Source organism: Leucopleurus acutus, assembly GCF_964270905.1.
Source record: "Leucopleurus acutus genome assembly, chromosome: 13".
Taxonomy (NCBI): Eukaryota; Metazoa; Chordata; class Mammalia; order Artiodactyla; family Delphinidae; genus Leucopleurus; species Leucopleurus acutus.
The window spans coordinates 77,545,541-77,569,694 of NC_139155.1; the positions used below are offsets into that span (position 1 = coordinate 77,545,541).

At 36.4% G+C, this 24,154-nt stretch overlaps 1 protein-coding gene across 2 annotated transcripts in view; it reads right to left on the reverse strand.

The window, feature by feature from the left end:
* Window positions 1-24,154, reverse strand: part of MED13L (mediator complex subunit 13L) — a 301,913-nt gene that overhangs the window by 52,426 nt on the left and 225,333 nt on the right. For both annotated transcript variants that reach the window (XM_082853249.1, XM_082853248.1), the window contains exons 5-8: window positions 9,868-10,013; window positions 6,804-6,998; window positions 6,249-6,437; window positions 1,763-1,928 (exon numbers count right to left, since the gene is read on the reverse strand). In XM_082853249.1, the coding sequence (XP_082709375.1) occupies window positions 1,763-1,928; window positions 6,249-6,437; window positions 6,804-6,998; window positions 9,868-10,013 (696 nt within the window). The remainder of the gene's footprint in view (window positions 1-1,762; window positions 1,929-6,248; window positions 6,438-6,803; window positions 6,999-9,867; window positions 10,014-24,154) is intronic.

Below are 24,154 nucleotides of genomic sequence, written 5' to 3' on the forward strand. Positions count from 1 at the left end.
CTTACTACTGCCATGCACTAGAAGAGTCAGGATTCCAAATATTTTTATTTAAGTTTAATATACATTTTAACATGGGTGCTACACATAGCAATTAAAACACTACCTGGCAATATTATCTGTTGGTTTTTAAAAAGTCACCTAAATTCTGCAGAAATAACCTAGATTTTTAAAAATTATCTTTTCACAGCATCTATGAATTATATACCCTCAGATAGACTGTTTAAATCACTCTTAAAACACCTATATTTACTAGCATTTAAGGGCAGCACTCCACACAAGTGATGTGAACTAAAACACAAAAATCAAATATATCTCCTGCATGTTACTAATAATTGGTAGCAAAAAGTAGATGTCTACTACTGCATAAATAAGAACACTCGGCAGTATTTCTGTATTGTTGATTTTGCTACAGCTGATACTGCAAAGTGTTTCACTGATGGCTGTGCAAGGACTTTGCTTGCTCTCCATGCCCCCCCCCCGCCCCCCGCCTTTCTGGGTGTCTCACTTCCCTGTTCGGTGCTGCTGATAGAAGGCCTCTGATTTGTTAGACTTGGTGGAAAGGTTAGTAGTGATAAAAATCAAAGATGGTAAATAAAAGGAAAAGAAAAAGAAAATGTTAACATGGAAATTGTCTAGGCATTGCAGACATAAGTGAAAATATCTGTACCAATAATTCTAAAGGAAAAGATCATTTTAAAGTGAATAGAGATACCTTTTAAATTCTAGAACTTGACATATGATTTCCCACTGCAATTATTTTAGATTTTTTTCTACTAAATCTTCTTTAGTAGCCTATTCTAGAGCCAACTATTTGGGAAATAAATACATAGTACGAATTTCCTAAAAGCTAGGTCCAAAGGACAGGTTTTAATTGTGTATATAAAGCTTTGAGTAGCAGTCACTGAAGAAACACTTAATTGGCTTCTAAATGAGTTCTTAGGAATTACTGACAAGAATGTCCATATTTATTCTGCTCTAGAGAATGAAGACTCTTTTGTTTATCTGTATCAATCAAAAAGTTGGACACCTCAGTCATATCAAAACAGATGTGAAAATATGCTGAATATGTTTATGTAAATCTTGATAAGTGAAATAGTATTTACTGACTACTGTTTGACATTATCATTCATGCAATTAAAATAATCACCAGCCAGCTCTTCTTAGAATCAATTCCTCTTCTTTTCCAAAACTATGTTAAGGAAGGAGGGAGGTCAGAGGGGATGGGCGGGAGGGAGGTGGGGCAAGGGAGGGAAGTTGAGTAGGGGAAGAAAAGAATTTCCCCAAGTCAACAAACAGAAGCACAGCAGCTACTAAACACCCCGCTAATTGTCATCAGTTCAGTTCAGAAATGCATTGTCAACTAAAGCATGAGGCTAATGTATAATAGAAAACATGGCAAAGAAGGTCATTTCCCTTTGTAAACAGGAAACATTCATTAGTAGGTATACAGGGAAAAACCAAACCCACAATTACTGTCCTGACACTCAGAGTGAATCTCTGAGCCAGCTGTGCTAAAAAATGTCAGATGAACACCATGACAATCTTGAGATGATCAGGAACTTCAAATTTTTCCTGGATAGTCAAATTATTTTAACATCTTTGTTTTGAATTTTACCCTATTATGTTCAAAAAGATGAACTAACAATCCAGTGACCCCCTCAGGGTGTGGTCACACAACAGCACAATGTGATTGATCCTCTTCATGTAGTAATAAAAGACATGGTTACTAAACCACAATCCAGACAGAATGCAAAAAACATACTTGGACTGCGTTCTGTTGAGGATGCATTCCTTCCAGACTCGATGGACCATGTGATTGTGGAGTTTTGGAGGAATCTTCCCCGATCTCTTTGGACTGTGCATAGTTATCATCCCCCCATCTTGGGAACCTAGGTGACTGACAGCACTCTGTGTCCCTCCACTCTCACCTAGGAAAGAAGGACAATTTGGAATGTCAGAATTTTCTGAAAAGGTCTCCTAGTGCACAGACTGCTGGCTTATTTAACATAAATATTTAATTGTTGAAACTGATCATGTAACTTTGCTGCTGCCCCTGACAATAACACGATCTGTAGGTATGAGTAAATTTGCATCAGTATAGCTTTCAATCACATCAATACTCACACTCACATACCCTCAATGGCATATCCATCCAGAGGCATTCCTGCTCCACAGGTATTGGAGACAACTTACATGGGAGGATTCAAACATGACAATATTAAAGATGTAAACATGCATGGGTCGTTTGAATTTTTAAAGCCCAATGCAGTAAATAAGTCTCAAGGCAGAACAAAACAGTAGAGGGAGCTTTATGCTCATGTAGCTAAATGGCTGTGTAACATCTGCACGCAGTGCCCTGGGTAAGAGAAAGAAATTCTTAAGAAGGTCAAATTTCAAATCTGTGTGTGGAACTGTTCATCCTTATGCCTAACACTACTTATGAAAGCTTAATACTAAAACACTGAAAGAAGTTGACTCAACATTTTATATCAGAGGATTAAAAATTCACTGGTTCCTCTCTAACAACTCCACTCAGTTTTTCCAACTGTACTTGGTGTTACAATCCATTTTCTATGTCTACTATAATTGCTGATAATACTAGTTATTGGTTATAAGTATTTTACTACTTCCATCTCATACAAGACAAATACTGAAGTCAATTTCCAGTATTAAATTCTGATTCAACTACTTTTATCTATTTGAGTTCATAAACATATTGTGGGTTTTACTCTTGATAGTACTACGATGCAAAACATCTTGATTGAAATAATCAATTTTAAGCGCTCTGAAAGGCCTCCACTGTCGTGTGAAGAAGAAAGAAACAACCTTATATCACAAACTAATATTCTTGGTATCACTGCAAAACAACCATTATATGAGTTGAATGGTTAGTCTCAGCTCTATTTTTTTGCGGTACCCGGGCCTCTCACTGTTGTGGCCTCTCCCATTGCGGAGCACAGGCTCCAGACGCACAGGCTCAGCAGCCATGGCTCACGGGCCCAGCCACTCCGCGGCATGTGGGATCTTCCCACTGCGCCACCAGGGAAGCCCCTCAGCTCTATTTTTTAAAAAAAGAAAGAAAAAACAAACCCCAATGCTTACATTCTTAGGAACAGAAACTTTCTTGTTCTCCAGAAAAGTACTGTTATAATACAAATGAGATAAATTAACGGAGACAAGAAATTTGATCTTTCATTGCTACCTTTTATCTTAAAAGTCCTCTGACTTGGTTCATGGTACAAAATAAATCATTTTGATTTTACAGTGGATTTTCAAATGCCTATTATAAAACTAGGCAAAGTGAAGAAACAAAGAGAAGTAGATAACATAGCCTTTTACCCCCAAACACCCTACAATACAGCCAAACAGATCGTAAATCCATGGTATCATAAGGGAATTATTTATGGCGAAAACAGGAGAGGGCACGGGGAAAGCAAGCCACAAAATCTTTTCTGATTAAAGTTGGGTAAATGCTTTTCAGTAGCTTTTAATGATTTAACTAAAATGTGAGTCAGACCTTATATGGAATTAAATGAGAACTGTACTCCATGCTGTTAAATGCATATTGAATGTTTCTTCTCACAATTATCTCCATAAACAGAAAACACAAGCTGATGTACCTATCCACACGAGGCAGAACTGTTTGGCCCTCCGAGAATCCATGCTAATCTAGGAGACTCTTGGCCATTTTAAGGGGCAAAGTAACCCACTTTGTCCTATGTCTAGGAAAACACGGCAATGCTCAACATCAGTCAAGTGCAGAATGACAAGGCTGAGCAGGACTCTTGCTGATGGAATATTAGGAGTCCTAAGCTGTAATTCAACATTATTATGATGTATAAACTTGGACAAATTAATTTTATTACAAATATATCAGTCAATTTTAGTTTTGTTTGTTTTTGGGAATGAGGAGGCATCAAGAGATTTATTTACCCAGGGCCTAGCACAGTGACATACACAGAGTTAGAAGGGAAGAAATCTGAATATCTATAGTTACAAGGTACACTTGAAACCCACCATAACAAAACAACTTTTTTTTTTAGGTTTACTCTCTCTCTCTTTTTTTTTTGCCCCACATGGCATGTGGGATCTTAGTTCCCAGACCAGGGATCGAACCCGTGCCCCCTGAAGTGGAAGCACAGAGTCCTAACCACTGGACCACCAAGGAAGTCCCCAAACTTCTTTTTTTTGAATTACGGATTTAGAGTTCTGAACTGATCAAAGGCCAAGGCATCATGCATACAGCAGGCCTTCAGTTTTAAGGTGAACACAAATTTCACTAAGTACCAGGCAAAACAAAAACAAACATAAACAAAAACTGATGCCAACTTATGTAGTATAACTGTTAAAAATCCAAATCCAAGCTTTGATATGAAATATGATTAACATTTTTCAAAATACTGATAATTCTAGACTCTTTAAAATATATCTTCTCTATGATATTATTATAAAAAACTGTACAAGTATTTTTATGCTTTTTCAGTTTAAAGTAGTTTTTTTTTTTTGCGGTACGCGGGCCTCTCACTGTTGTGGCCTCTCCCGTTGAGGAGCACAGGCTCTGGATGCACAGGCTCAGCGGCCATGGCTCACGGGCCCAGCCGCTCCGCCGCATGTGGGATCTTCCCGGACCGGGGCACAAACTCATGTCCCCTGCATCAGCAGGCGGACTCTCAACCACTGAGCCACCAGGGAAGCCCCAGTTTAAAGTAGTTTTAATAAAAACTGATTGATAGCAAATCCTTTCATAAGAGATCATCCAAATTCTCTGCTCTACCATATTAGAGCCGGACATAGTACATTTTTTCACCATCTTAGTAACTACAAGGCTCTTAAAAACAAAGGCTAGGGACGTCCCTGGTGGTCCAGTGGCCAGGACTCCACGCTTCCACTCCAAGGGGCAGGGGTTCGATCCCTGTTAGAGGAACTAAGATTCCGCAAGCCATGTGGCACGGCCAAACCCTCCCCCCTCCCCACCCCCCAAAAAAACCCAAAGGCTACGTGTTGTCCATTTCTGTCTCCCACACAGTATCTGAGTAATTCCTTCCAGATAACTTAATACTGTGTGCTGAAACTGGAGTTTTGAGCACTGCTTTAAATTGCTTACACTACTGTTTGTATATTGCTTTATTGTTTACCAAGCACTGTCAAGTACATGATCTAATATGTATAATAACCCTGGAAACTTTATAGTATTTAACAGAGAAGGAAACTGGTGTTCAGAGCAAGTATGAGAATTAAATAAGGTCACTCACATAGTAGGAACTACAGCTAGGTTTTAAAATTAGATTCAATCACAAAGTCTATACTTTTCCCCAGTATATTATTTAACCATGAACATTTACTGAATGCCACTACATGCCAAGCACTATGCTAGAAACTCTGAAAAACTGTCTTATCTGACCCTCACGAAACTCACCACATGATGAGCATGTATCATGCCTGATAGTCTGTTTTCAAAGTTTAGCAGCCAAGGCTTTACTTACTCTGATGCTCCTGCCAACACAGCCCACATTAAATACCTATAATTAATCTCATTTCAGCTCAAGTATGATGAGTATCCTTTTCTCATTGACTAGATTTTCAATTAAAATGAAGTCAACTACAACAACAAAAAAGTTAATATACGATATATACTACTCAACAAAGAAGGCAACATTCTCCCAAATTAAACAATTTCTGTATTTTTCCAAGAAGGAAGAATGTTGAAATTGACAAATTTTTCAAATGTAATTAATATTTGTCATTACTGTAGATAAATACATTATTGAAAGGACAAGGCATTTATTCAGAAATCCTGGATGTTAGACTAACTTTATAATATAATAAGGAAAGAGAATTCATCCAAGACTTGTCCCTGGCTGGCAACAGCCAATTGGGCAAAGGCATCAACTATTCTCTGATTTAGTATTTTCCTTTTTTTTTAAAAAAAAAAAAAAAGAAAGAAAAGAAACTCACATCTTGTCTCCTAAATGCACCCACATCAGTATAAAAGAGCAGATGCACATGGAGAACTTACGAGAAACAATTAAACTGTGTAATTTGAGTAAAGACTAATACAGGCACAATTAAAATTCTGAGCTCATAAATTCTGTTTGTTTACAATTTTCTTTCTCCATTTTGTAAAATCCCCACATTACTCTATCTCCATCTCTTCCACCAGGAATTTCTCAATGTGTTTTCTCACCTGTTCCACGGCAAGGGAACTACACGATTTTCTGGGATCTCTTCCACACCCGGACCGCACTCACCTATGACAGCCTGTTCTGGAGAGGTGGGCGGGGTGAGCGGCATCCCACAGTTACTTGGGTCCTTCACACTACCAAGTCCCTGCTGCCCAACTGTAATATGGCCTCCGGTACCAGCAACACTCTGAGGAACTGGGAGGTCATTCTGAGAGATCAAAACAAAAGCTGAAGGATAAACCATCCGAACACCACCTGTGAGGCAAGAGAGAGAGAGCACAAGGCCTGAGAAAAAGTTCACACTCGACCGCCAAATTCATTATTCCAGTGGTCAGAGTCAAAGCTCACTAGGTACTGCCAAAAGTGATAGGTTTCGTCCTTTCATAAGTTAATAGCTATTTAAACATGTGTTCCAACATTATCATAATAGCATTTGGAATACGGGGACCATTGGTGCTTCAGGCAAGATAACTACTCAGCAAATACCACTGTGTCAAGAGAATTAAAAAAGATAGGAAAATTATGGAGATTATTTTTGATGAATCTGAATGATTATCTCTTTAAATTAAGGAAGATGAAGAAGACAGAATTAAGTTCTTCAGGCAAAATATTTTCTCTTACCAACAATTACTTCTACTGCCACGGGGAAATCATCATCATACCCCAACTCCTCCTCTTCTTTCAATTCTTCTTTCTTTTTCAGCACCATTGGGTAGAAATACTGCCATTCCTCAATCAACTTACGGGTGGCTGGGTCTGACATCTTGTATGCTTGGCCTGTTAGCGTGCCATTTAAGCCATAAGGACTTACCAGTACTAAAGCAGAGAGGAGAAACATACGTTACAGATCACAGTAATAATTCTTGCTTAAGTGTAATGCTACATGTACGGTAATTTTTAGAGTGAAGCACAGTATCGCTTAATGTACATTGCTCTTTATTTCCTAACTCCTTTTAAAGTGTAATTTTTAAAACTTTCTCATTTTAGTACTTCTTATTTATATGTCTCTCAACGCAAATCAATTTTTGAAATCAGATGGGGGAGGTATAACACTGTCTGACAGCTATATCAACACACAATATATAAACTATCTATACATTAAAGCATATAAACATCTGTTTGGTAATAGCTTATACAATGTGAATACTGAATCTTCCATGACAGAAGAAGACCATTCAATACATATACCCCAAAACCAGTTTAGGACTTGAACATTCTTCCTATGGTTTCCTGAGACTTCCTAAATATTTGAGGTAATTTTAAAATAATATATACATAAAACATCTAATAGCAGGAAAGCCTTAATGTACCAAGTCTGAAACATAATGTTATGTATAATTTCAATTATGACTGTTTTGGAGGTCTGCTGATTAAACAACTCTAAATAAAATTTATTTTACGCAAAATAAAGGATTCAAAGTCCCTCTCTCTCTTATTCTTTCACTGTTTGACCTTGATGTCATTTTCACTGAGCTAGACACAAAAATGTAGCTAATGTAATACTGTATAACCCAGCCAGTTCTTAGTCTCATGGTGAGTATTTTGACCTTCTGAATAACACTTTTCTGGGGATAAAGGTTACTTCTCCTTAATCCTGATTTATAAAAAAATCTCAGCATAGGCATTAACTGGGAAGTCCATTTTGGGGGATGGCTTTATTTTTTTAACAGCTGGATGATGTATCACATCAATCAAGACAGAGATGGCTGTAGACATCATATATTTCGTGTTGCCTTTCTGCTGTTCCGTACTGATGCAAATGGGATAAAAATACTGATCTAAACAACACACATAATCAAGGGCAATTTTCCTGTTTTCACACTTCTAGGAAATCTCCACATCAATATGGTTATGTTCACTATAATTATCTATATGCCAACACCTGCCCTAAGAATGTACCTTCTCCTCACCAATCATGGGAAATAGGCAGGATAATGCCCCACAAAGTCTTCCATGATTCAAGGTATTAGTAAGAAACCAGTAAGATTTAAAATAAGTAGGGACCTGGTATTGCCAATACTATCTTTCCTCATGACTAGTGATGCCCTCTGCTATTATCATAAGTAAATCCTTTTATTTTGCTTGACAAAATCTAAAGTCAGGGACTTCCCTGGTGGCACAGTGGTTAAGAATCCTCCTGCCAATGCAGGGGACACGGGTTCGAGCCCTGGTCCAGGAAGATCTCATATGCCGCGGAGCAACTAAGCCCGTGAGCCACAACTACTGCAGCCCGTGTGCCTAGAGCCTGTGTTCCGCAACAAAGAGAAGCCACTGCAATGAGAAGGCCACGCACCGCAACAAAGAGTAGCCCCCGCTCGCCACAACTAGAAAAAGCCCGCGCACAGCAACGAAGACCCAACGCCAAAAAATAAATAAATAAATAAAATCTAAAGTCAGATGATCCTCAACACTTTCAGAGTCAAGGAAACACAATATTTAAATAATCTCATGTATTACTATCTGAACTGCCTTTTAAATGACTCTAGAACAAGGAAACACGGTATTTAAATAATCCTGAAACAGTATTTAAATAACACAGTTTTTAAATATGCACATACTGTACAACTCTTAAGTGTACAGTTTGAGAACTGGGTCATTTCGAATTACATAGTAGTTCATACACAAAACATCCAAAATTACAGAATAATAAAGTAAATAGCTTAAAATGTGTTGCAAGATGGAGGAAAATGTAGGCAATAATCAGGACACAATTACATGAGGTTCAATGTTCTTTTTTACCTTAAAAAAAACCTTAATAATCCTTAAGGTAAGAAAAAGATGCTTTCATCAAATTAAATCAGAATCATTTGTAGGAAACCAAAAAGCCATAATAAATAATATGGAGGCTAAATACTCATTTGACAGACTATTGTATCAATAAAAATACTTTAGTTAATTTTATTAAAAAACATTTTTTAATTACATTTTGTGATATACTAAGACTGTTTCAACCAGACATCGCTAGAACTGATAAATTAGATTGAACTAAAAAAGATATTTCTATATGGTTCGATTTAATATTATAACATTTAAAAAGAGTTATTCATCGAAAATTATGAATTCCAAACACAAAACCAAAGCTTTAGAATGCACAGCTAGAGAAAAAGGGACATAGCATTATTTTGGTGATATCTAGGTGATTAGTTGAGAACCAATGAAAATATGAATGTAAGTTAAATTACAACCAAATACCTACAAACAATGTAGTCTGTAATTAAAAGAAAATAAGATATTAATATCAATGAAGAAACTACATACTATACAACTCTAGAAATTTGATTTTGGTTGAAATTTCAAATAGTACAAAGTTTAACAGTAATTTTCTGTAAGTCATTACATTCCTAAAACCACGGGACAATGAAAACCTTTAATTTATAATATTTGTCAATTACTCATTGGATTACATTTTTCAAATACTTATTAATCCTCTTTTGATATAAAGGAAATTCTCCACATTTTATTCCTCAATACACATAAGACCATGTTGTATGTGAGAAGCTTTCAGTAAAAAACTAGCAAGCTGTTATCACTTACTTGTGGTCTTCTCTTTCTTCTTCAGAAATCGATCCTTATTGCTTAGCTTAACTATTCAAGATAGTATCTCATTCTGTAAAACCTTACTGGGAAAGGTGGCTATCCACTTGGTGGGGAAGGGTGGAGAGCAGGGACATCATCTTTTACTTACCTTGAAATGGTGCAGGTGAAGACTGAGCCATGTGTATATGCTCCTCATTGATCAAATAAATTGGCTGGTGTTGGGCAATCTCCACACTTGTGCATACATTACTTTCCCCATGAAGAAAGAATGTGAAAGCACAGGACAAATGCTCACTAAAATAGAAAAAATGAGAAACTCAGCTCTACATTTTCGTAGGAAACAGGTGCTAGAGACAGGAACTACAGATGTGACACAGCTTTACTTTATTACCATCCAGCAAAGCCTGCCCCTGATGATATTAATAAGCACAAACTTTTAGTTGACTGTGGACAAATAACAATAACTTGACAAACTAAATTTAAAATGCCAGATAAATAGAAAAATTAGTTATGTTCCACTCTGAAATTGAAAGCTATTGTGCAGAATGCTTTCTGTTTCCTTTGCATAAAGTCTCCTATGCCAACTATAAACTCCTAAGGACAGAAGAAGAATCATAACATTTTTCTACCTTCTCATGTATTACTATCTGAACTGCCTTTTAAATGGCTCTAGAACAATGACAAAAGAGTTCTGCATATGTTTGGTATGACATAACAATAAGATCAAATTTACAAGCTTACAATGTTACAGTAAGGTTAAAATTATTGATCTAAAAACAGCAATCAACAACCCTGCTGTATGTAAATTCCCCATATACAACTGCTAAGGTAATATGAGCCTCTAAATGGGCTGGTAATCTATTATATTTAATTTTTACAATTTACCTCTGATCACAAAATTTTATTGAAGCATTCCACTTCTCCATTTTCCACACAGTTAGCTAAAAATTGATAAAAATGATGTGTCTTGGAGAAAAATAATTTCAAAATTAATATAGTGGCACATTCTTTCAAAGTTGTTAACTTTGGTCCTAAGCCACCCATAACATCTCCATTTCTCAAGACAGCTTATAAGAACATTTGCCTGATGAACCAAAATCACTGTATTCCAGGCAACCACCATTTAAAAACTCATCTCCAACATTTCCTTCTTTTCAAAAGTTCTCTAAAATATTATAAAGTGTACTTTGAATACTACTCAAAAAGTTAAAATTTAAGTATAAAATTATAACGCTTTACAGAAAAATTGAAATAAAAATGATAAAATTTCCACTCTATCCCACAGTGAAGCATATATATTCTTCCTTGACAAGTATGTTGAGATGATCTGAGAAAATTTTGTATTTTACTAGAATGTGAAGCTTTGTCAATAGGAAACACCTAGTCTTGATATTTGGGTATTTAGCACAACAGAGTATCTTTTTTTTTTTAAATTAATTAATTAATTTATTTATTTTTGGCTGTGTTGGGTCTTCGTTTCTGTGCAAGGGCTTTCTCTAGTTGCAGTGAGCAGGGGCCACTCTTCATTGCGGTGCGCGGGCCTCTCACTGTCGTGGCCTCTCTTGTTGCGGAGCACAGGCTCCAGGTGCGCAGGCTCAGTAGTTGTGGCTCACGGGCCCAGCTGCTCCGCGGCGTGTGGGATCTTCCCAGACCAGGGCTCGAACCCGTGTCCCCTTCATTGGCAGGCAGATTCTCAACCACTGCGCCACCAGAAAAGCCCAACAACAGAGTATCTTAATCTTAAGATACCAACTAAAATTTTGTTAAGAATTTTGAAAAATTTAAACATCTCCTTAACACCATACACCTAAGTTTCAAGTTCACAAAGAGGAACAATGCATGTAATTTAAATGTATATAAGTATAAAGCAGTATCAATAGTAAAAATGTGCTGTCCTTTATTTATGGAAATGACACTGAAAACATATCCTCCATGCACAACATTACGCCAGGCATATAAGAACACCAAAATATAGATTAACTGATTGTGGATTTGTAATTTTCCATTTGTAAAATTCAGTGGAGGAGTTGGAGCTGACTTATCCCTACTGTGCCTACTATCCCATGCAGTCATCAGAATATTTATAAGACAACTGGTTACAGTTACACATACTGAGTACAGCCCAGAGTATGTTCTCATTCCACTGAACACAAATGCAACCAACATTTGTCTATCAACCAGTAAGTGAGGAGAATGGTGCAAGAAGCCTGAAGTGACAACAAATAAAACACGATCCTTGTCCTCAAGGAGCATATAAACTAACAAAAGATTGATATAAATGCATATTAACAAAATAAAGCCAAGCACAAATACAGAAATAGAAAAACCAAAATGCCACGGGAAGGCTAAAGGATACTAATTTTTTCAATTTGGAAGATCCAAATGCTTTAAGAAGATGAAATCAAATGAAAGGCTGATTTCAGTGCAGAGAGAAAAGAAAGAGAGGAAATATGAGGCAAGGAGTAGATGCAGTGAGAACAGGATATAGCTTCGAAATTCTAAAAGGAGGAGAGACATGACATGATGGGAAAGGAGTCTGGAAAAGAAGTCAGAGGTCACCCTTGAGACAACCAAAAAGTCTTGCATGTAAAAAATAGCAGGGAGCCGATTTAAGGTTTGGTTTTTAAAAGTCAGCTAAGTCTAAAGAATCGTGATAAAAACCTCAAAATAGCATTCATCTGAATTTGCTATGTCCCAAAAGACACAGAGAAGCACAAATGAAAAAGGTAGGAAGTGAATCAATGGCCTATTTTTTATATTGATAACTTTAAAAACAAAACATGTTTTTTTAAAAGAGACAAAACTACACGAGAAAAAGAGCAAGTTATGGGTGAAATATAACAGAAGCCACCAGTAACTATATAATGTTTGGTATGTTACTTCACTGTTCTGATCATAGTTTCCTCATATGTAAAATCAGCTGCTGGCACAAATTGCTGGGCCCCCCAGAAGTAATAATTCAGAAGGTCCAGGATGGGCCCCAAGAAGCTACATTTCTACCAAGTTCTCAGTGATGCTCCTGCTGCTACTCCTAGCCCAAGGACCACACTTTGAGAATCACTGAACTCTATGGTACATAAATCTTTTTCCAGCTATAAAATTTATTTTTCTCTAATATTACATGAAACAAGAGGGCAAGGAGGACAACTCTGACACTAGAGAGTAGAATTCTCCTGAAGTATACACTTGAAAACCTAATAATTTTGGTTGCCTTTGGGGAATGAAGTGGCATGACCCCAGGATAAAGAAAGAATTCACAATTTTCTTTTATGCCTTTTGCATGTGGGGCCATGTGTCACACAGAAGTAATGGAGGCAAGATCTGAAGGAAGCCCCTGCCTCTCATCTTATGCAGTGTGCTTGCTGGCCCAACCAGAGGAATCCACAGGGTTTCATCTCTCCATTCTGCTCTTAGTTGAAGTCTGCTGAGATCATCTTTGACTTTGATTCTGTTATCCAGCATATAGGATATTTAATCAGCAAGCCATCAATATCTTTATTCATGTCATTGCTAAAAACGGTGAATAAGACTATATTGAGGAAAGAATCCTGTGTCATTTTATGAGGTAATTTCCAAGTTGCAAATTCTCCCAAGTGCTGCCACACATTTACTATTTCTTGTCTACAAAGGACAATCTAAAAGATTAATATGTCAAATGTCTTTATAAAATGCAGACACATAACAACTACCACATTACCCTGACCTAGAAACCTGCCTAAAAGTAAAATTCAGGTAGTATGATACCGAAGTCAACCCCCCTAATCTACAGATGAGAAAATAAGGATAAAACCTGTGGCTTGCAAATGCCATTCTTAGAAACACAGCTGGAATTAGACTTGAAATTTAGTGATCTTTCCTCTAGCTAGATTGTCTATAAATGAGAATACTAATTTCTATCTCTACCAACTTATATTTTTAAATAGGTAAATGAGATCAGAATTGTGAATGAACACTGAAAACAAGTTCATTGATTACAATGAACTTTGTAACATTTATTACAAAGTTAGGAGGTAAAACTTATTACAAGCTTCATACATGTTCTTGCTTCTTCTCACCCATTACCCACTCTTACCTGAACCTTTAATCACTCAACTCCATCTATTTCATATACTCTCATCATCTGAAAACTGAAAAGGGCTTTAGAGATGATCAGGCTCAACCCCTTTCTAATTCGGGGGAAGGCAAATCTGTGCTCAAAGTTACACAATAGTTTAGAGCACAGCTGGAATAAGAATTCAGGTGCCCCTCTTAACATGGTGTTCACAGTGCATTCATGATGTTTCTACCTTCGATGTTTCTACCTTAGGTCAATGCTACCTTCGCCCTGTATAATACATTCCATCATCAGCATGACCACATACTTTGTAACTTAAGTCACTCCCTGCATCATTTCTATTAACCCCCTACTGCCATAGACCAGAAGGTACTATTCAAATGAATACACATTGTAATTTCACCCTAACTAAAGTTGGAGCCTAACCTCTGTTCTTTTAGGGTGCTCCACTTAACAAATATTCCAACGTTCTCAGCTCCGTTTATTCTCCCCTGTTTACTCAGTAAATAAGGTCTGCTGTAGGCAATTCTTCATTTAACCTCCTTTTCGCCTTAAACATGTATGTAGTTACACTTACCTCACTCTTCCCCAGAATCCTAGAGGATTACAGATTTCCTTTTCTCTGTAAAAGTACTCCCATTCTCATTCTCTGCCACTCCTGAGTAGTCTTTATTTCTACCTCTTTACTTGCTCTTCACTTGAGCATGTTACTCCTTTAGGGCTCCTTTATCTTTCTCCCTCTATTGACTAAGATCAAATAATCAACATGTAAATAAAATGATTAGTATAATAGTAGTATTAATACTAATATCACTAAATAACCTGTCTATAAATAACTTTTGTGTTATAAAAGAAATTTTAAAGAAGAAATAAATATACTAAGATATAAAATAATGGGAGTGCTATTTTAAAAAGGAATAGGTCAGAGAAAAACTCTTCTGAAAGAAGGGGGAGCATTTAAACAGGTATGAATCTTAAGAAAATTATATGTGCAAAGATATTGAATTAGAGATATTTCCTTTTTAAAAGGAAAGGAAATTTTAAAAAGGAAAATTTTAAAGCATTTATTCTTTAAAAAAATTTATTATAGTTGATTAAAAAAGGAAATTTTAAAAAATTTTAAAACATTTTAACGGCTGCATCATTGTGAAAATGAAGACAACTGTAAGATGAATTTGGAAATATGGATATAATTTGTTCCCTCTCTGTCTATCAAAAAGATCATCAGAATGGCTGAAAAATAATAAATCCATCTAGATAATGCTTACACAAGACATACAAAATCAAACCACACCAAAAAAAAAGAGTAGAAAATGATATTCCAGGTAAATCTAAATAAAAATAAACCTGGTACAGAAACAGCAATAAACAAAATATTTTAAAAACTTAGGTTCATCATTACAGAATAACAAACAGAGACTCCAATAAGAAATTTAAACAATCCTGAGTGTGTAAGTACACAGCCATATGGTATGCAACGTAACTTAGAAATATATAAAGAAAAAAATGGCAGAATTACAAGGAGAAACTTATAAATCTTTGATAAATATTTTAACACACTTTTCTCAGTATTTAATAAGCAAATTATTCAGAATACCAAAAAAAAGATAAAAATATACAAACTTAAATATATATGTTGGCTTTCAAGAAATAATCTATTCTCTTTCCAAGGACACATGGAAGATGTACAAGAAAGGACTGGGAACTAGGATACAAGACAAGTCCTAAATTTCAAAGAATTGATATCACACAGACTATACACTCTTTAATCCCAGTGCAATTTAGTTAGAAATCAACAGTTTAAAAAATAAAGGTTAAAGTAAAATCCCTTTGTTTGGAAACTTGAATATGCACTCCCTAAATAAATCATGGGTTACAGAGGAAATCACAATGGAAATCAAAAAATGTTTAAAACTGAATGACAACAAAAGTGATACATGTCAAAATCTGAGAGATACAGTGCTTTGAGAGTAATTTATATCCTTATATGCCTAAAAGGAAGTCTTAAAATAAGTGAGATAAGCTTTCAAATCAAGAAGTTGGACAGGGAGACAACAAAAAAGTCAACTCAATGGAAATAGAGGGATGAAAATAATGACAAAAACACAAAAACTTAGGGTGCAGGGGGAGAAGAGAGGCAATAGAAATGATTAACAAAATCAAAACTTGGACTTCCCTGGTGGTGCAGTGGTTAAGAATCCGCCTGCCAGTGCAGGGGACATGGGTTTGAGCCCTGGTCCAGGAAGATCTCACATGCTGCGGAGCAACTAAGCCCATGCACCACAACTATTGAGCCTGTGCTCTAGAGCCCACGAGCCACAACTACTGAGCCTGCGCTCTACAGCCCGCGAGCCACAACTAGTGGGCCCGTGTGCCACAACTACTGAAGCCTGCGTGCTTAGAGCCTGTGCTCCGCAACAAGAGAAGCCACCGCAATGAGAAGCCCACGCACTGCAACGGAGAGCAGCCCTCGCTCGCTGCAACTAGAGAAAGGCCACGCGCAGCAACGAAGACCCAACACAGCCAGGGATAAAATAAATTAATTTAAAAAAAGAAATGTATCCTTTATTAAAAAAAACAAAATCAAAACTTGTTCTTTGAGCACACTAAAAGAAAACAAACCACTAAGCCAACTGATTCGAGGAAGGGAAGGAGGGAAGATGCCTATGCAAGGAGGGAGGGTCACCATCAAACAATCCTGAAAACCAAAAAGAGGAAGTAACCTGAGGCACTGACCACTGGGCACCAAGACTGGACACTTACTGCAAATGCCTTTTTTTGTTGTTGTTCATGCTGTTCTTTTGTCTAGAATAAACTTCCCCTCTCTTTCATCTAATTCCTACTCGTCTCTTTCAAGAAATCATCTTTAAAGCCCCAGAACAGGCAAAATGCTCCCAAACTACTCTGTATATATCTCAGTCAAAGCACCTCAGTGTTCTTAAGTTTTATGTCTAGTCCATCTGACTAAGTTTTGTGAGGACAAAAATCATGTTTTATCTATCATTTTTGGACACCCATACTTAGCATGGTGCTTGGACTGGGTAGATGCTGCATTAATCACTTACTTGAGTTTGTGATACTTTGTAACTTTCTTCTAAAATTTTCCGGCATTTTATTTGGAGACTGTGAAATAACCATGGAATTCTGAGTCATGAGACAGTGAAGAATATGAGGGGGAAAAAAAGCTGTGATACTCCAGCCAAGAATTTATTAGGGGAAACCTACCCCTAGTCTTGAGAATTTCTGACGATCCCTCTATCTGTTCTTCTAGAGGGAACCTGCTTGGCGGATATCACTGACAGCTATGGAGTATACTATGGTATGACTCTCTTTGGGACCCAAGATAGTTTATATTCTCTGAACTAGAAAGGAGACTAGCACAGAATAAATAAGGACTAACCATACAGATCAACAGGGTATTCTCTTCTGTAAATGCCATTGAGGAATTCTGTTCCTTTACTCTGTCTATTATCTACTCTAAGTAGTATGGCCAAATCAGTCCTCCTAAAACATTTATTATCAAAATCTATACTACTAAATCAATCCCATGTCATAGTCCCCACTGCCCAGAGGGAAAAAACTACACCCCCTTCATATCAGGCAAGGCCTTCTAGACTCTGGTACAACCCACTTTTTTTTTTAAATGTAGTATTTAAAACCTTACTTCCATGTATAAACTCTCAATGACAGCCAGTTTGGAACGGTTAATACTCTGTGCATATCCCACCTACATTCCTATAACTCCACACAATTTCCTACTCCTTCCTTCTCCTTAAATCCCATCTTTCAAAGTCCAATATCACTTCTACTTTCTCCATAGAGCCGTCTCATATAAGCTCTTTTCACACAGACCTCTTCATTCTGTGCTACCAAGAGTATTTACCCTTGTTTGGCACCCATACTTTCAAAAGAACTCATTTAATTAACAAGTATTTACCAAGCACACCTACCATCTTGTACCAAACACTCTGCTGGACTTAGACATGTGGAAATAAACAAGACCAGAATCAGCCCTTGGGTATTTTATAGTTTCTTAAGCAAAGTACCTAAAAACTTTAAAAGGTAGCAAGACCCCAGAGACTTTCAAAGGGGTAGAAATACGAAGATTAAGACATTCTGGTTACCCTCAGTTAAAACTGTGTGCTTTAATATTAAATCTCAAAAAAGGGGCCCTCATCATATAATTACAATATCTTATATTGGGTTGTACCCTATGCAATCTTAAAGAATTAACAGTTTATAGAAGGAATGAAATGAACCCATGGGAATGAGGAGAGGTTTAGCAAAAAAACAAAACAAAACAAACTTTCCTATTATTTATAAAATATCATATATTCCATCTTAGTGTTATAATTGACTCAAATTCTATCTTCTCAGGGGTCCAGTAAAATTAAACTATATTTCAAGAAAGCTGGTTTCAATCTATCTTCCAGTGTCATCTCTTGCTATATTAATTCATACATCCAGTGGTTCCATCACCCAATTTGTTTCCTTCATAAGCCTTTGTCATAATTTGCAAGTATTTATTTTGATGGTCTCCCCCACCATAATGTAAGCCCCCTGAAAGGAGGAACCATGTCTGTCCCACTGCCCTCTGTATCCTCAGCACCTAGACATGTAACACTTAATAGTCACTGAATGGATGAATGCAGTTTTAGTCATAACCAAAGACTAAATGACTTTTCTTTAGCGAGTTCCATCATGAAGAGAACAAGAACAGTTGATGTACACAATGAATAATTTTAAAGTGAGTAGATTAATTATTATTAAGAGAAGGAGGTAAATGTAATTTCAGTGAGAGAAAAAAGGGAACTTTAAAAACTGTTTACTTAGGAAACACAAGGGGGGCTGGTGTGGGTTGCATCTGTGTAGTTGGGAAAGGATTTGCAAAAAAGCAAAAAAGGAGGTACTGTCTTCCAAATCATTTTATTCTCTTACAATATTCTAAATCTAAGAACCATTTTTTTTTTACTTCTTACACTGAGTTTTCAGAATGCAAGTATCACATGTGCTTTCAAAATGCATTAATGAATATTAATAAACTCCTGTTCTTCTCACAGTGTAAAAGTGTTTTGGTAACAGATTCGCAATGCAGAATGCATTTAGATAATTTCATCTAAATGCTTTCTGTGTTATGAAATTATTATCTTAAAATTTTCCAAGCTGTCATTAACCCAATCTCTTGCAAGAAGTAATTTGCCTCACTCTATACATCCTCATTTGGGAATATTTTGCTAATGTTACTTTATCATTTCCTTTCCTTAAAAATATACCATTTACTTTGTCAGCCTTCACAAAGACTACGTTGAGATCCTTTGCTCACTGGCATACTGACCTTTCTCTTACTGGACAGGCCTTAACTTTCATCTCCTTTTTAAAAGATGGTGACATTATATAATATTCAAATAAGAGTTGATTAAATTATTTTATAAAATCCTGAGATGCTCTCACTATTTCAGATATCTTCCCTTTAAATTAGAAGTTAAACCTGATTACAAAGGCAATGAAAATGTCCAGGAAAGTTAATGGCACATAGTTTTTTTTTAAATGAGAGAGTACTTGCATTATAACTGTTATATTATCATTACAACTCTATGAATAGTCACCCTTCTAAGAAAGTTACCAGTTACATTGTTTCAATACAAAATTGCCTCAGTGAACAATTTTTCTTCATGTATATAGGTATACACATATGTGATACAACACATATGTATATATTTATAAATACACACACACATGCAATATAATATATATAAGAGAAATTAAATCAGCAAGCTCTATGACTGTTCCTTTCTACCCTTCCAACCTCAAAGCTAAGTCGGTCCTCCTCAGCAGTAAATTCGGCACTGTGGTGGAGCATTAATTCTTCCCCATCACAAGGGTACTGTTCCTGGCACTGTAGTGGTAACAGAGCAGCAACGCCTCTTGCATTAATGAAAAAACAATGCTCTAGTGGCCTAAAGGACTTAATGTTTCTCCCTGGGTATCTCACGTACTAGAAGCAAATGACAGTGTGGAGGCTCTGACTCAGTATATCTTTGATCAAAAGGCAGGAAGAGTGTGAGGGTTCCCATCCTGATGGTACAAACTATTAATTTTCAAGATGCCAAAATAGACATAGGAGCTGCTCTAGTCAGTGATGTGTGCTTGGAAATCAGAAGCTGATATACACAATATTTGAGGAGACTTACGAAAGTCATCTTATTAAAATCTCTCTTGAGGTTTACTAAACTAGGCCAGGTTATCTAGTCTCAGTCTCTGGATAACCCTTTGAAAATTCAATGGGAGACTGCCTGGCAGAGAATACAGATTAAAGTGACATTTATATTAGGTAACTCATAACCATTAAAGTACTTTTACTGCTCACTTTAAGACGTGCTTGGATTCTTTTTTTTTTTTTTTAAAGTATGAAACAAAACTTTAATCTATTTTTTGGTTATTTTAAAAGACAGTAACAACGTTGGGGGGTAGGGGTGGGGGGTAGAGTAGTGGAAGGGTATAGGGAACCACATACATTTTTCTACCATTTTCTCATGAAGTACTAATTAGGCATTATATATTGCTAAGAACAAAAAAGGATCAACTGACACTAAAATAGCTAAGATTTTATATATATGTCTGAGAGCATAAACTAGCCTTTCTCTGTCACTCCTTACTGCTAAACTGAAATGCTATATCTTCCCAAACTACAAAATACATTTGTATAGTACATCTTAAAATCAGTGACTGTTTACTTGGTATTTTACACAAACGTCCAACCACCATGACAGATTCTGCTGCTGGAGGAGGAGCCTGAGTGACAGATATGGTAGAGTCCTTGCCAGCTTGAAAGAAACATAGGGACAGACCTCTGACATCTGTCTAGATTCCCACAAGCAGCTCACAGTGGGAGAAATAACTTGCCAAAAAGCATAAAGCAGATGGGAATTCCACTATGCTGCCATTCATCAGGTGAGCAACAGCAAGTAGGACTTTACCTATGTGGTCAAACAAAAAAACAGAGACAAAAATAGAAAGAAAATCTGTTAACAAATAAGTGCTAGGTATATAGCCTTTTTGCTTTCATAGACTGTTATTTTTCCATACTCCATTACTATAGTTTCCATCACATATGAGTATCAACCCTTATTATTTTTTCCTGCCTCATTATATTATACATAAACTACCTTAACACTTCTAGAACAAGATGAGGCAGGTTAAAGAGGGAAGGATCCATGTTGAGATTTTCTTTCTGTCTCATACCCTAATTCTACTCCATAACATGTTACCAAAAAGCCCGAACGAACTTTTTGGCCAAACCAATATTTAAGGAACTGATAGTGTTACGGAGTTATGTTATAGTATGTATTTAATGAGAGCTAATACATAAAGAAACAGTACAACAAAATTATTTTATGTCTCTATTTACAGTGATGGTTCTAGCTATATTTTTAAGGCACTGTCTACAATAAAGCAGGAAGAACATCTAACTTTTTATATTGCTCTATTTCAGATCTAGCAGCTGACACTCAATGTAGCTTGGCAAGTTCTTTAAAGGCTTTCCAACATTTGGCATTAGCCTACCAGAGAGCAGGGCCTTTTATATTCAGCTTTGCTGCAAAATGTCTCACTCACCAGTACTCAAAGGAGGTCACAGTTTTCCCAGCAAAAGGAAAATAAAATTGGAGCTGACACTTATTTGGTAGAATGCTGTTATCAGCAAGTATTTATCTTCCATACTCTTCCCATGCCACAGGCCTACACCAGAAGCTAGTTTTTTCTCTTCTTTATTCAAAACACAGTGCAGCCTTTAATCATCAGCACTGCTTGCAATCCCAACTCCCCTATCCCTATTATAAGAAAAATAAATCTGTTGGCTAAAATGAACAAAAATAAACATAAGATGCTTCTACACTTTTCTTATAGTGTACTTCAAACTATGAAGTCAAAGATAGCTACAGGTTTAGCAATATGTTAAACAAATTCTGAACAGAATTAACTTTGATTCTTAACAGTTAAAAGCAATTTCTCCTAATGAGGTAAAATTCAGCTGAGAGGATATAAAAGAAAAAGTAGATACTGGAACTAACGGAGTCATTAGTTGCTATAAATAAGGATGGCATTAGCATCTCATTTAAGAGATCAACAGAATACACAAGATCCTTCAGGTGATGGATGCAGCACCTAAAGAGTTGGTGTATACCCCAGAGACACCCAATAAAAACTCACTCTTCAAACTATTCTAATATATACAGTTGTTACATCAACACTTATTTAATGATAATGACATACAATCAGCATCTGGTCATTACCAACAGTATGAATGCTTTAAATTATGGATGTTTGATTTTTTTTTTTTTGAGAGCACCAATTTGCAAAAGGTTTCAAGGAAAAAAAAATTCTGACAGAGAATCTCCTTTCATCATCAAGAATCAGTAGCTTAGCCACCTTTCAGACAGTTTAGAAGTTTTTTAAAAGATAGTTTCAGGGGGAAAGGAAAGCTCTGAAGAAAACAAAACAGATGCTGTGTTTAAGAGTGGCAGTGGAGGGAAGCAGGGGAGAAGAGATGACACATAAGACGGGAGGCAGTGGTGGGTACAGAAGGCGTCTTCTCTGAGGAAGGGCAAACGAGAAGTCAGCCCTGGTGAGACCTCAGAGAGAAGAGTTTAGGTAGAGGGCACATACGAAAGCCAGAAGTACAGGAAGAAGCTTAATATGTTTGGGGAACAGAATGGTCACTGTGTTTGAAAGCTCATAAATAGGAAGGAGACAGGTACAAAATAAGATCAAAGAGGTGAGCAGGGTTTGCATCATGTCAACCTTTCAACAATGAGATGGGGCTTGAATTTTATTCTAAATACACTGATAAACCCTGCAGGATTTTAAAGCAAAGGAATTACCATGGTCTCATTTATATTCTGAAAGGATCACCTTTAGTTACTCTCTCGGATAATTCATTATGAAGGAGTTAAGAGTAGAAGCAGGAAGACCAGCTAGAAGGCTAGCTTGGAAGCCCAAGTGAGAGAAAAACATGGCTTAGAGTAGGGTGGTAGCAGTGAAAACTAAGGGACATGGATTCGAAATGCATTTCAAAAAGAGAGCTGACAGGACATGCAGGCAGACACACTATAAAGGGAGTCAGACACATTAGTAAGGAAAGAGGTAAGGGTGACATATCATACTTGGAAGATGTTAACTTAGAGATGGTAGTTAAATCAAGGGGATAAGTCAGAGCACACAGGTCTGAGTCTGAAAGACTCCAGATATAGAAAAATGATACAACTCAACCTCTGTTGGTTCTTTAAAGAGGTGGGGGGGGGAGGGAACGCAACCATGTTTTCAGTAAGCCAGTATGTGAAGCCTATCTTTTAATGATCTTTCTCCAAACAATAGGTAAAGAGAGAAAAGAAAGTTACGGTGTATTTTTCTTAATTTTTATTCTTTTCTGTGACAGAAACTCCCCCACCCTCCACCCCCACGTGCTGACTTCCATCTGATATTTAACGAATTTAACTGAATCAAACGAACCCATTCAGGTTTTCTCCTTTCAAAATCATCTTTTTAAAAAGAATTCGCTAAGTTTAGTAATAAAATTAACTGAAAACAAATAATGAAGTTATAAAATACTATTTGATTCAAATTATCATCTGAATACCAGTTTTTCTAATTAGTAATCACACCTACAACTCTGATTAACATCACAATCTTAACAATAAATGAATCAATCATACAATTTATTTTACATTAAATTCAGAGATTTCCAATTAAAATAATTTTCCCCTTTCATAATGCTAATAAAGGTGATGGAGAAATGTGTTAGTCATTGCTTTTCTATGAATCAGGCTGGGTCATCCACTCAAAACACCAGACTCCAACAGATCTACCACTTTCTCATTGAATGACTCTGACAAAGTCATTTACTAACTTTAAACATATATCAGGACTGGAAACTACCCAAACTCCCATCAATATATAGTAGAAGAGATAAATAAACTGGGGTATATTCACACAATGGAAAACTATACAGCAAACAGAGTAAGTGAACTACAACTACACACAACCACCTGAATAACTAGCACAACCAATGTTGAACAAGAGAAGACAGAAATAAAAAAAATACATACGTAGGATTCTATTTATATGAAATATAAAAACAAATTAAACTCAACTAAACTGTTAGAATAGTGCTCATGCTTGGGAGGGGAGAGGCAGTGACGTAAGGAGAATGAGGGAGGTTTTCGGGGTGCTGGTAATATTCTATTTCTTGATATGAGTGCAGATTATATAAATGTGCTCAATTTGGAAAAACTCATTGAGCTTTATACATTGTACTATATATTATACTTCAATAAAAAGTTATACACATGAAATGTGAAAGAAATATAGCAAAATGTAAACATTC